Here is a 12,879-nt window from a genome sequence, read left to right as displayed (position 1 = left end):
AGCTTCAGGAGCTCCAGAAGGACTCCTAGATGGAAAGTCTGGAATCTAGCTTAGGATCTCAGGAATAGCACTACGGCTTTATGTTAAAAGAGCCGCTGCAGAAGAAAATCCATCTCCTCTGCAGCTGCTACTTTGCGCAGCTAACGCCACTTACTTAGCCTCAGTTTATTGCAAAACTGAAGGTAACTTCCTGGTTTTGTCATAGCATGGATCTTAACTTTTCAGCTGCTGTGAGGGACGTATCTGCCCAAGGGTTTAGCCATCGACGTAGCCACCAATAATAAAATCTGAGTTGCATGGGTATAGTACGTTGTAGCAGGGGCTTATGTCCCTGCTACCACTGCGATGCTAAGCCTGATGATAGTTCTAGCTCACAGGAAGGCTTCCGATACCCACAACAAAAGCTTTATGCAGCAAGGGGACTGGGCTGAGCAAGTCCCCTCAGCTTATCCTACAAGTAGTCTTGCTCGTGTGTGAACGGCGACTCGAGGACTTACGGACCCCAACAAGAAAAGGAGTTTCACTTCCATAGCGAAGGGAGCTGTAGTGCATCTGTAAAGGCAAAACACAGTGCTGTGTCCTAATAGTGAAGCTAACTCAGGTAACAAAAGGTAATGAGCCAGCCTACTGTTAGGGTCACCTGGGCTGTTAGGAATAACACCTTCACGGAGCGTTGAACAAACTGGTTCCAAAACAAAAGCAAACTCGGATAGCTGTGCATGGCCCTGCATTGGCAGTGATGGTAGGTTTGCAGTGCAGGTGAGAGCTGTGTCTAGGGCCCAAGAAGCACAAATAGCATTTATTTAGCTATTTGCATTAATGGCATGAAAGGCAAAATAGCACAGATTTCAGCAGGAGCGGTACATGTCTATCAGGGCACTGCATGTTGGGCCTCATTGTCAATGCTGCCGGAGCTGCATCAGGTCTCTTCGTGTGCTGCGCTCAAGGCTGCCACTCTAATGGCACACCTTGAGGGAGTCAAGGGCTTTCTTTTAGTATTAAACTGTTTCCTAAAAAATGAAAACACTTTCTCTGAAGTAAACCACAACAGTCCAAATGCACATTAATTACAATATAGTGGAATTCACCTCACTATTTTAATACCTAGTGAATGCCTTTGCAGTGTCTGTCAGTTTGTGAGAGAAGTGGATCTGAGTAGGAGTGGATCTGAAAAGATGTTAAGCTAAGTCATTCTAAATTTTCTTTAAAAAAAAAAAAAAGAAGAATCCAACCAACAAAAATTTTCCTTTCAGTCAGATCTCACTATGTAATTCTAGCTAGCTGAAAGGACTTTGATGTAGATAAGTATTAGTAAACCTGTTTTAGAAGTCGAGGGTGAGGGGAGGGAAGGAACCAAAGCAAGATCACAAGAGAAAAGGCAGATTCTTAAACACAACCTGACTCCTGGTTCTACCTCAGCTGCGCTGCTGCTAGGTCACAGCCTCCATCTGTGCATGAGATTACATTTCAGTTTCACAACCAAAAAAGTCTTGGGAGTTCTTAAGGTTCTGATGCATGGCACTGGACACGGACAGAGCCTCCAACTGCACCAAAAATCCTCCAGGTTAAGACAGAAAGAAAACAAATGTCAGAGTATGCTGCTTCCCTCAAGGGAGTCCACGCTATAACCAGCTGTGCTTAACATACCGAAGGTCAGTGGAAATACCTGGATTTACCTCCTTCTCTCCACCTTCCCCGCACTCCTTCCCACAGCTAAACGATCGGTACAGTGTTTCGCTGTCTACTCAGATGCAGTCCATTTCTCATGTTCAAGCTCACTCGTCAAATGTAGAAAGGAACGTCAGGAAACTTACTTAGTAGAAAATGAATCTTAACCTGTGTTCCAATAATAGAATAACCCTCCTCGTGCATCTATTAGCGCTTCAGACTTTTTACTAGCACACAACCATTTGCTGAATGTTATTAGCGTTAAGGCTTCTTTCCAGCAGCTGTTTCAGCTGAAGTATTACCGCGCTCAAGTCTCTGCAGTACGGCTGTTCATTCGCGGACGCAGACTGTACTTGCCAGCGGGTGCTGGGGAGGGGGTCAGGGCAGGGCTAAAAAAGCTATCGGCAATGAGGTGAAATTTTGTTTTGGCATGCGGTGTCATCTTGCTTCACAAGCATTAAATGGGCTTTTGGGGATAAAGCCTATATATAGGTGAGTATGTGGGCAAAACTTACAAAATGGAACACTACATTGCTGAAGCCATACCCTCAAACCTACTCTAGGAGTATTGTAACCATTTAACTTCAGCGGATCAAATACAAATCTTTCACTTTTAATCTGTCACAAGAGATGCAACTCAGACATTATAGTTTAAGCATGCAACATGTCATAGGTAACAAAATTGATCAGAAAGCAGTGTATATTAAATAAATCTTTGTGATTAAGTAAAAAATAAATCACAAAAACAATTGCTGAGGAACATGTCTGCAGGCTCAGCTCTACATCTGTTTGTGTTGTTTTTTTTTATACATCAGCAGCAGCCAAATTCACAATTGATAGATATTGCACCAGAAAGACATGTGCAGTGAGAAGGAATATAATCACGTTAATGTTTATGATAAAAAACAGATATGACTTCCATGTGTTACATAAAGTGCCTTTAGAGTTGGTGCAGTTAGAAACAAACAAAAAACCATTGTTATTTAGATATCATTAGCAAATGCATACAAATAGGAGACAAAACAGACCTGTTTTCCATAGTGCCAAATCACATAGTGCCAGGTTTCATTCAAAATGCCTCCATTGCAAACAGTAAAGAGGAAAGGATAATAAAAGAATCACTATACAAAGATAATGACAGGGTTAAGCATCTTTTCCTAAAATGATTAATGCCAACCCTACCCCAAAATGCTTTATAGTACATGTAAATATTACCAATAATGAGGCAATTTCTTTATTGAACATGAGATTTGGCATGCTATGTTATGATTCTCCCTTGACTTGTAACTATTCTAATATTTATACAAAAATGCAACATCCAGTCCATACTTCTGGATACAGAAAAATATTTATGTGCTCAATGAAAGAGTTGCTCTCGATATACAGCCCATGTAGAGAAAATTTCCAGCATAACTTTCTCCTACTTTCTCAATGGTTCGGGAACACAAGGCTCAAAATGTGCTTTGAAAAAATGACACTGGCATCAAGTCTGGTATGAAATTAAGAAAAATGCTCATTTTTCCAAGTATATGATATTTAATTGTAATGAAATAAAATCTGAAAATGTCTAAATCAATTAAAAAGTAAACATGAGTTGTAATACTATACCTGTAAATGATTAATTTCATTCATTGTCATTAGAAATTAGGTAAAATATTTATTAAGGGCTTTGCCTAAGAGGCACAACATAAATAGAGTAAGTCCTGCTGAAATGTGATCAGAGTTCATGTTGGTAATCTGCTGTGGAAACCTCAGAAAAGCCACCCACAGATTACAGTTCAGACTTCTGGATTCAGGCAACTGCACTGTCGAAGGGTTTGCTCCGTGAACCAACGCTGTGCAACTGTTCCGCCATAGTCACTCAGAGTCCTTTAGGCAAACGCAAAAGCGCAAGCAGAACTTGCTTGAAGGGGGGAAAGAAAGTCGACGTTTTAGTCCACTCCTTCAAATCCTTGAGCATTTTCAACAGCCATAAGTAGCTTCTCTCGCAAATCTTCAAAAGATTCATAAAGAGGTAAGTCTAGGCGATTAAAGCTGAAATTTAAAAGGAAAAGAATCATTTAATAATCCACTGAAAAATATACATAATTTTAAAGACATAGAAAACGTTAAATAACTTGGGGGCCTTAACAGAGGATATATCTTATTGTCCAGACCGGGGGCAATCTCCACAGTGTCCTTTGCAAACCTAACTAATGCTTGTGTTCCCTGCAGGTAGCTTCTGAAACCAACCCTGCCTGGACCAAAGTGAGTTGTCAGAAATAACTGTGCGCCTCCTTTCTTTTCAGAGCTGAAAGTGGGAATTTGTTAAAAACCACTTAGGAAAAGAAAAAAACCAACAGAAACCCCCCACCATATTTAGTTGATTTAAAGCATTTCATCTTTGTCAAACGGCTGGTTTCCTAAGACTCAGCAAAGATGTTCTGAATTTATAGGACAGACTCTCTACCCTCCGGGGGAAAAGAGAAGAAACATCCAAAAGGTGGTCTTGAAAAGGTCCTGTAAAATCTAACAGATAATTGAAATGTAAAGAGGATGGGTTGATTTTGGAACGTGTTTTGGGTTTTGTTGTTTTGGTAGTGGTTTTGGTTTTAGTGTGTTTGTTTTTTTTTTTTTTTTTTAGTAAAACTTTTTATTCTATAGCATGATTATTTTTATGGAAAGATCACTATTCTGTAATGTTCTAAAAATCAATACAGCACAATTTAAGTTACCTTAAAAAGGCCATATTCTTGATATGCAACAGAGCAAGACAAAGGTTTGTATTGAATGCTTTCAACATTTGCAAATTCTATAAATTAGGATTGAATTAAGTCAAATGGACTATGACCTTCACTTTTAGTGAACTGTCCAACGATTTATGGCCTTTATGTAGCACGGCTTTCTGTGGCCATGTTTTGTTACGTCAGACTTCCTGTAGTTCATTATATCCACTTACTTACTAGGATGAGGAACAAATAAAATCATGGAAAATGAGAAAGGCAAAATGATGGTGAGAGTAAAAGCTGCCTGCGGCGTGGTGATACCTGAAGTAGAATCACAGCACCAAGGGGAAAAAAAAAGCATCAACCCCTATTTGTACAAGTGGTAGTCTTGCTTTTTCCACTCATAGATATCCTTCGATTTCTTAGTTTTCCAGAAAGAAAGAGGAAGAGGTGATAAATTTCTAAGACATATAAAATAAGGCAATGAATAGTATTAGCCTTACAACGCGAGGCACTATTTTTCCTTCCACTATGCCCTGTCAAACTCCTGTTACCCTTTTAACAGTCTCTCTCTTGGACAGTTTATTGCCTATCCTTTATTTTTCAAAGCCTTCAGACTGAAGGAACAGAAAAGAACAGAGCCTATGTTTTAACATTCATAGAAAAATTACTAAAGCGTAAGATGTAATTCCTCTTGCTGTTTTTCCCTGTCCCAGTTTTGACAGGAACCACGAAGCGGATAGCTGCTCCCATCCTGCCTTTGCCACTACTCTGCGGTATCATGGAGGAGTCATTGGACTCCTCTGTGACTATGTACCCTTACCTGTAATGTTTGCTTGTTGTTTCCCAGGAAACCGGGGGGGGGAATCTGAAGTTGTCCTAATGTGAAAGGCACTGGGAAACCGTAGGTGTTTGTGGTGGAACGGACTGCAACCTGAACGGGATGCTCTGGTAGCGCGATAGGTGTGATGACAATCTGTGAGATCTTGGGACTTTCCCCAGCAGGCACTGAGGATCCTACTCCCGAATTCAGCACAAGATGTAAGCATTCAGTACACCCTGTGCTGTGCCTCGTGTGCTCCGATCTGGATCGTGTTACAAGTACCTTCCATGAATGGATTCTTATGTATTTGATACGGGGAAAAGCCTTCTAGCAGAAGGGATTCAAATTACTTCTATTTTGTCAGAATGTCAGTTTAATTGGCCAGTGCTTAAAGCAATTTGCAGGCTACTATATGGCTTCAAATATGATAGTTAACATTTGGTATATATGGGGAGCAATTTCTTCACATGTAGTATAAAATAAAGTGGGGAAAAGCGATCTCTTCTCTCTAACACACATTTTAACATGCAAGCAATTACTAGAAGAAAAGTCCTGAGTTGAAAGGGTTACTTGGAATACAACAAAATAGCATTAAAAAGTCTTCATCAGAAAGGCTACGATGGAAAGAGTTTATTTTCGATTAATTTACCTGCATTTATTGTAGAACACCTACACCTGTTACTCTATTAATGCAGCCTTTCACAGCTTAGAAACTGTAAGCAGCAATGGCACGGCTCTGCCTCCTGGAATTTTGCATGTTACGGTCTGCAGCTGTGTGTCAGCAGATAAACACTAACTATTCTTTGCCTTTTAAAGACACACACAGAGACACGCGTGTGTGGGTTTCAGCGTATCCCATTTTATAACAAGCTGTATGATCCAGAGCTAAAATATGTTTGAGATAAGCACAGTCATCAGTTGCCCCCTTTCTTGGCAGTATAACAATACAGAAAAGCTATATAATTTTATGCTTTTATGACTTACCACGTGTGAGCTCTGGGCAGTTTATCAGGACTTCCCCATTGCTCTATTGTAAACAGCTGAGGACCATTTGAACCTGGTTGAAAATGAAAATCGTATGAAATACAAACTGCTGGACACTACAGAGACTACCTAAATATTATTTTAAAAATTAAATGTTTGCTTAAATTGTAGGCTAGATTTTTCAACCGGCACAAAATACCTGGTACAAACTCTCTTAATTAAAACTACATTAAAGGAAACAGGAATGTGGTTATTTATTTCCAAGTCCAGTTAGCTTGCTAAGTTTATTGAACTACCTTTGTGTAGAGTATGTATAATGAAAAAGAAGCAAGCTCAGACATTAACACTGAAAAATTAAAGTGCTTGGTTAAACATGCGTTCTGCTCTTCTTCATATGACATGAATATTATTCCAAAATTTTTTCTGTGGGAGCCAGGAGAGCGTCTACGTAACACCCATGGTGTACAAAGCTTTACTCCTTCTCAGTGTGCCCCCCCAAATTCTCCAGCGCTCTTGGCATCCAGAAGGAGAATTCTTATGTGGGGGTCAAAGGTTGGCTATGACTGAATTTCAGTCGTGCCCCGGTTTTCTCGTTCAGAAGCGGTCTGTACAGCCATACGACCTGCGGGCAGTTGACAGAAAGCTCACCATAAAGTTCAGCAAATCCATTCATAGGCACGCGTGACGTCCCAGTAACAAACTGCAGCAATCGAATCCGCTTTTCAGCATCCATCAGTAAAACGGCCTATTGACAAACAAGAGTCATGGTCTTTTCACTTTCACAGCTGTAGTATCATTGTTAAAAAACAGAACAAAACCTGAGTAAATTATCTATAGTAGACTGTAATAGACACGTAGCTCTGAAAGATGTGATACGGGTCACACACCAGGTTTTCTCTGACTACATAAGGAGCATCCTTTTCCCGCTGTCACTGGGCCACGAGGAGACCCTGCTCTGGCGGCAGCTGGGAGCTGCGAGGGCTGTTCACCTGCCGGAGGTACGACCAGTTACCGGTACCTGCCGGGAGCGACGGGGCACAATGGGCGCGCTGCAGTTGTAAACGTGCCCGGGAGGGGAAGCAGAGAAAGAGAGGTGACAGAAAAGCCTTAACCACCAGAGACTGCAAAGGTGCACAGAAGATCAGATCGGTGTTGCACTACAGCAGGACCTCAGAGTCAAGCCTTTTGCGACCGTATCACCATTTGGGTTGATACAAGTACAGAGTCTTCATGCATACCACCCACGGTCGTGAAAATGGTGTCAGAAACCCAGAAACCAAGTTTGAAGTGCATACGTGAAGCTGTAAGGTTCCAGTATTTTTAAGAAAAACAGACATTCCTTCGAAAAATCTACAGCTGTTATGGGAAAAAGCATTTTAGTAGTTTTTCTGGGGACACACACTTTTCATAAAAGTATTTTACTTCACAAATACTGCAAGACACTTTAGATAAAACCAAAGATCCGGACTTCCTATCTTGGGTCTATTTCTAGTACAGTCTCTGATGAGCCGTCATTTCCAACATACACAGATGTATTCTTCAGCAGTTTTCATGAAGAAAAAAGATTTCATAACGGACTCCGCAAAACAATACAGGAACGTTAACTTTAGGAATAGTCGGAGAAGCCAAATGCGGTAAACAATATTACCTTCCAGAACCACTGGATAACGGGATGATTTGGGCAGTAACCATTTTTGTAGATTGTATGTTGTCTCCAGTCATTAACATCCACATCGCCAAGGCCACACATCAGTAACTACATACGGAAGTAAATTGTTAGAGTGTTAATTGAAGACGGTATTGTGTTACCCTGTACGCTGTACCAGAAAAACAAGGCTACGCTTTCCCTCTGTTGTCTGACCTTTTAAAGAGCTAGGCAGTGCAAATATAAATGCAAACGTAAAGGAGAGCTGAGCTGCTCTTCAGGAGAATTCTCAAAGAATATTTCATTTTACTGGAGAAACACTGTACACTATGATGTATTGACAGCATCTTTTATGGTATTTTGCTCAAAATATGACTGGTGTGGGCATAATGGCATTAATTCAGTAAGCCACTTACATGCTTTTATATGCATATACTCAACCACCTCACTGAATAATTACAATTTTTTGTGCTTTCATGTGATCAACAGATTTATTAATCAGGGAGAAAAATCTCATTTCCCACTATAAACAAAGCATCTTTGTCTGCAAATTCACCTACGATGAGTAAGTGATGAATGATGAGCCTAGAACACATCGCATCTTTTTGTGATGAGCATTACTGATCTGTTGTCTCTGGACGTCAATTAAACAAACTCACCTCTAGTTCATTTTCATCAAAAATTTTAATCAGATCAATAGGGAGAAGTTCTGTGAATCCCTAAAAGAAAGCAAACCAAAGTTAAAATTCTCGTACCACATAAAATTAAGTTTTTATCTAACAGGATCTTTGGCTTCAGCAAACCTAACTTAACAACAGAGGATGAAAAAGGGTTTAGAAAATGAAATATTCAGTTGCTGAAGTACGAGTCCCTAATTTAAAAAATCAATCACTAAATTATTTCAAGCTCAAATAATTTAAGCTTGAAAGAGAATGACCTTATTCTCATAAAGGAAAGATTATATATTCTTATACAAGGTAAAACTGTGAAATCATAAAACATAAGCATTCCAGAACTTGTGCGGTTATGCAAAGTGCCCCACTCCCTTAACGCAGACACTGATGTATAAGAAGTCTGCATTAAAAAAAAAAGTATTTTGGGGAAAAAATAAGCAGCTAAAGAACCTTACCTCCAAAAAAGCATTCATCTGTTTTTGAACTCTGTTTACAAACCTCCACTGGATGACCAGGCTGTAGTAGATAAACAAAACCACATAAGCACACTCATTAGAAAACTGCAAACTAAGTGTTTGGAGATTTTAGCAACCCTAATAGTTTCAGTTTCTCGTTTACAACTTCAGCCATCTCCCAACCACACTCTGATGTTAAGGAAACCGAGCAGCTTTTTATTAGTTGTTCAGATTTATCTTGTGTGACTGATTGAAATGTGAAAAAAATCAGTGACTATGAACAAGTTACACTATGAGTATTTTCGCTTCAGCATGCAACACAAACTCTATACATACATGTCCATATTTTATAGCTATGACTTTTCCACATCACCAAGAATTTTTTAATGTAGCACTATCAGATGATATGACATTAACCATTTTGCTCCTATGGAGATTAACTCAAGGATGAACATGGCAAAAAGGCTTGCCTGTGGACCGAAACAGCCTACAAATTCTTTACTGTGCTTTATTTCTTTCTAAATGAGGCTGTAATCTAGGCTCCAGGTGATGTATTTACTGTTACTATTAGGTACCTAAATGACTAGGCATTTTATTCTTCCACAGCTCTCAGTAATTAACAATTCCCAACAAAGTCTACGAAATTTGAGGATAGATATAATTACATTTAACAGCCTGCCTGTAAATAAATAAATAGATGAATAAAACCTGCAATATCAAAGGAAAAGGCTTGTATTTCAATGCTACCTACAGCATAAATACCTCACAGGTTCTAGAGTAATGCTTCAGAAATCCAATTCCTTTCCTACTGAAGCACGTTTCATTCCTAATTTGCACAAATATAGCAATTACCGTGTTTTCTCCCCTTTGAAAAGGCACTAATTAAAAATGCCAGCAAGTATAGTTGAATTTATTATTTTACATTCTGGTAGGCAGAGAAGCAGAGGAAACTTAAAATTAAGCCTAAGCAGCCTGTTTAGATTTGGCCAATTTTTGACAGCAACACTGGCACGGACATCACGGACCTGGCCTGTGTAACCAGCAGAGAAGGATAACGGGATGTGGCCACGCTGCAGAGCGCTTTCTGGCTCATTTTAACCAAGGCGCTTTGAGCCACACTTTGGAGAAGCACGTCTCCTATGTGGGGATTTCAGGAAAACCTACAGTTAATTTAATTTACCCTATTTTTGTTCTTGTATTGGCCAATGTTACGTTAACTGAATTTGGATACTGACAGTGACTAGAAAATTCCTTTAAAGTATAACAACTAGAATAGCTCTATCATAATGGAATTCTGGGGAAAAATGTTTGAAAAATTTTAAGTTGCACTAATCACTTCCAAATGAGAGCACACAAGTAAGATCACACAAGTATTGACTCTAACGTGGTAAAAATACTGTGACTAGCCATGAAAGAATTATCTAGATGTAAACCTAACTCAGTTCTGAATTTTGGCCCTCACATTTTCAAAGAGCTATTAGTTTCTGCACTGTATTGAGATGATGGAGATAAAAAAAGTTTACGATGTCTAATATTTTGCATCTGAAAACTGAAAAAAAAAAAGACACCTGAAAAATTAGAGCTGACAGTGCAAATATATTACACACAAAGTAACAAAAAAAAAAATCATAAAAGCAGAAATTTCTTATTGTTCCACCATTACAGCCAAATCACTGTAACACAAGATTGCAAATGAGATTAACGAGCAAGTACAAAGTTCTCCTTTTAGAGGAATGCTTAAACATTTACAGAGTTCCTGAGTTCTTCCTTGAATGAAGACCACAACGGCAAGCAAATACGAACTTGGTAAATTATACAGACATCCTGTTTTCCTTCTTTTTTCTAGATCTAGTTTAGCACTCAGCAGTTCATCAAGAAAACCTGTACATCCTAGGGTGGAAATTCATCACTACTTTGGAGGTCTCCAAAGCAGAGCTAGTTACCCCAGGCACTCAGGCAACAGACAGAAGCAGGCAAGAAACTGGGCAAAATTCGTACGTCTACTTTAACATGACAAGCATGGCATCCAAAAGGTGCCACTTCTTTTCATCGAGTAATTCAGCTGCAGATGTCTGCCATTCAGAGCAATCCCATCCCTTCTTGAATGTTCCTCATGCCTACCCATCAAGAAAATAGTTTCCTATTATGTCACAGACTCCCCTGATTAGTGTAATTCATAGAACAGTGACGGTTAAAATTCAAACTTGCTAAGGATTAGGGTTTAAACCAACTATGTTAACCACAAGATTTTCTTTTAAAAGGACCTCTGATGATCTATCGTAGTGCAAACTACAGTAATTGCAGGAGGGTAAATTCTAAGACAAGTGCAACTGTTCTTTCTTACACCCAGGACAAATTCCAGAAATATATACATACTCAATATATTCCCTTTTGTTTTCATTTGTTACCATGATTTCTGACCCGTTTGGCTTCAGGTCGACTTGATATGTCTGTATTTCGAAAGAAAAAAAAACAAAATACAACATGACATTATTTCGGAACACACTTCTCACAAAATCGACTCTGCTTGCAGCATTTTACAAGCAGTATCAGAAAATTATCATGCCATAATAGCTAATGAGACATCAAAACATTCCACATTTAAAGATGGCATCACTAGGAACAAATTATTATATGATCACTTACAAGAATGAATTCTTGTCATTAGCAAGTGAGCAAACCATTCAAAAGCAAACTTTTAGTCCTGAGCAGCAGGTTCATTTGGGTAAAGAAAACAGACATTCCATTGCAATAATGCCTTCTAGTTTTTCAAAATGCTTGAAAAAAATGGTTACTTACAATCCACAGAGAAACAGTTTCATAAAAAGGCCAAAAAAGTGAAGTAGAAAAACAGATCACAGAGACTACAGAAATGGTTAAGCACAAATTTGCTAAGGATGGTGTCATCGTGGAGTATAAGATAGAAAAAACCAAATTCATTACAGTTCACAAGAAATTACAGCAAGTCCAAATAACGTATTTATTTCTTCAGAAAGTGGTTTATTACTAGGAATTCACAGAATTAATGCTGGGTAGGTACCAGGAAAGCTAGAAGTTGGTAGCTTTTGTCAGTTAGTGCCCACACAAAATTGTTACCAAACCGTACACTCCATAGCTGCAGCTATGAAGCAGCATTTTTCTGACTGCAGATCCTGGTGTTTACATACAGCATAGGCACAAGACGGGATTAATTTCCTGTAAAGCGTGCGCGCTCGGGTAGGAGAGAAGGAAAGTCAAGTATTTTGTTGCTTGTAAGTCGTCACTGTGATCCAGTCAACTTGTTCCATCACTTCAAAACCATGGTTCCACTGGAAGCAACCAAGATGTGACTCTGTGCACCCTCATTCAACCAAGCCTATTTTTAAAGCTGTTACTAATCTTTAATAATTAAATCAGATGTTGTGGTTGAGTAACAGTAAGACAGTAAATTCATTAGATAATAATTGGAGCCGTAAAAGGAGGAGGCTTGGAAGCTCTTTTCAGGACTGGATTAACACTCACTGCTTCAAGAAAGAGAAAAACAGTACAATAAGACTATTTGAATAAATATACCTATTACTGTATAGGAAAAAAAAGATGACTATGCTACTGAGGAAAAGTAATTAATAGGGAACCTACACCCCTCTGAAACAGTAGTTTATTCATTCCGTAAAGACCAGGGAAGACAGTCCAGAACTAATAAGGAAAAGGTTTGCTATACTGTCAAGGTTAAACAGGATAAAGGGATGAAGATCACAGATGTGGTGGCACAAACAGAAGGCTTCTTGGCGCTTGTTCCTTCCTGCCCACCAGAAGATATGTGGTTTTTAAGAAATGAGAAATGGTATTCCAGAGCCATTAAGAACTTAGGAGAAATGCAGACCTTTTCTTTCTCTGCTTTTTGAAGACAGCTCTCCATCCTCTACATGTTGAAAATATCTACTTT

The 12,879-nt window shown here is 39.1% G+C and overlaps 1 protein-coding gene across 2 annotated transcripts in view; it reads right to left on the bottom strand.

Moving 5' to 3' along the window:
- Positions 1 to 2,541: 2,541 nt before the first annotated feature.
- NEDD4L (NEDD4 like E3 ubiquitin protein ligase) overlaps positions 2,542 to 12,879 on the bottom strand; it is a 195,929-nt gene continuing 185,591 nt past the window's right edge. Inside the window, exons 21-27 of one of the 2 annotated variants that reach the window (XM_075138131.1) lie at positions 11,331 to 11,404; positions 8,955 to 9,015; positions 8,485 to 8,544; positions 7,829 to 7,936; positions 6,829 to 6,925; positions 6,181 to 6,253; positions 2,542 to 3,702 (exon numbers count right to left, since the gene is read on the bottom strand). In XM_075138131.1, the coding sequence (XP_074994232.1) occupies positions 3,600 to 3,702; positions 6,181 to 6,253; positions 6,829 to 6,925; positions 7,829 to 7,936; positions 8,485 to 8,544; positions 8,955 to 9,015; positions 11,331 to 11,404 (576 nt within the window). In that variant the 3' untranslated portion in view covers positions 2,542 to 3,599. The remainder of the gene's footprint in view (positions 3,703 to 6,180; positions 6,254 to 6,828; positions 6,926 to 7,828; positions 7,937 to 8,484; positions 8,545 to 8,954; positions 9,016 to 11,330; positions 11,405 to 12,879) is intronic. The other variant, XM_075138130.1, reaches the window with a different exon arrangement.

Source organism: Calonectris borealis, chromosome Z (genome assembly GCF_964195595.1).
Source record: "Calonectris borealis chromosome Z, bCalBor7.hap1.2, whole genome shotgun sequence".
Taxonomy (NCBI): domain Eukaryota; kingdom Metazoa; phylum Chordata; class Aves; order Procellariiformes; family Procellariidae; genus Calonectris; species Calonectris borealis.
The sequence above is the reverse complement of the archived record's forward strand: the minus strand, read 5'-3'. Positions and strand labels throughout refer to the sequence as shown.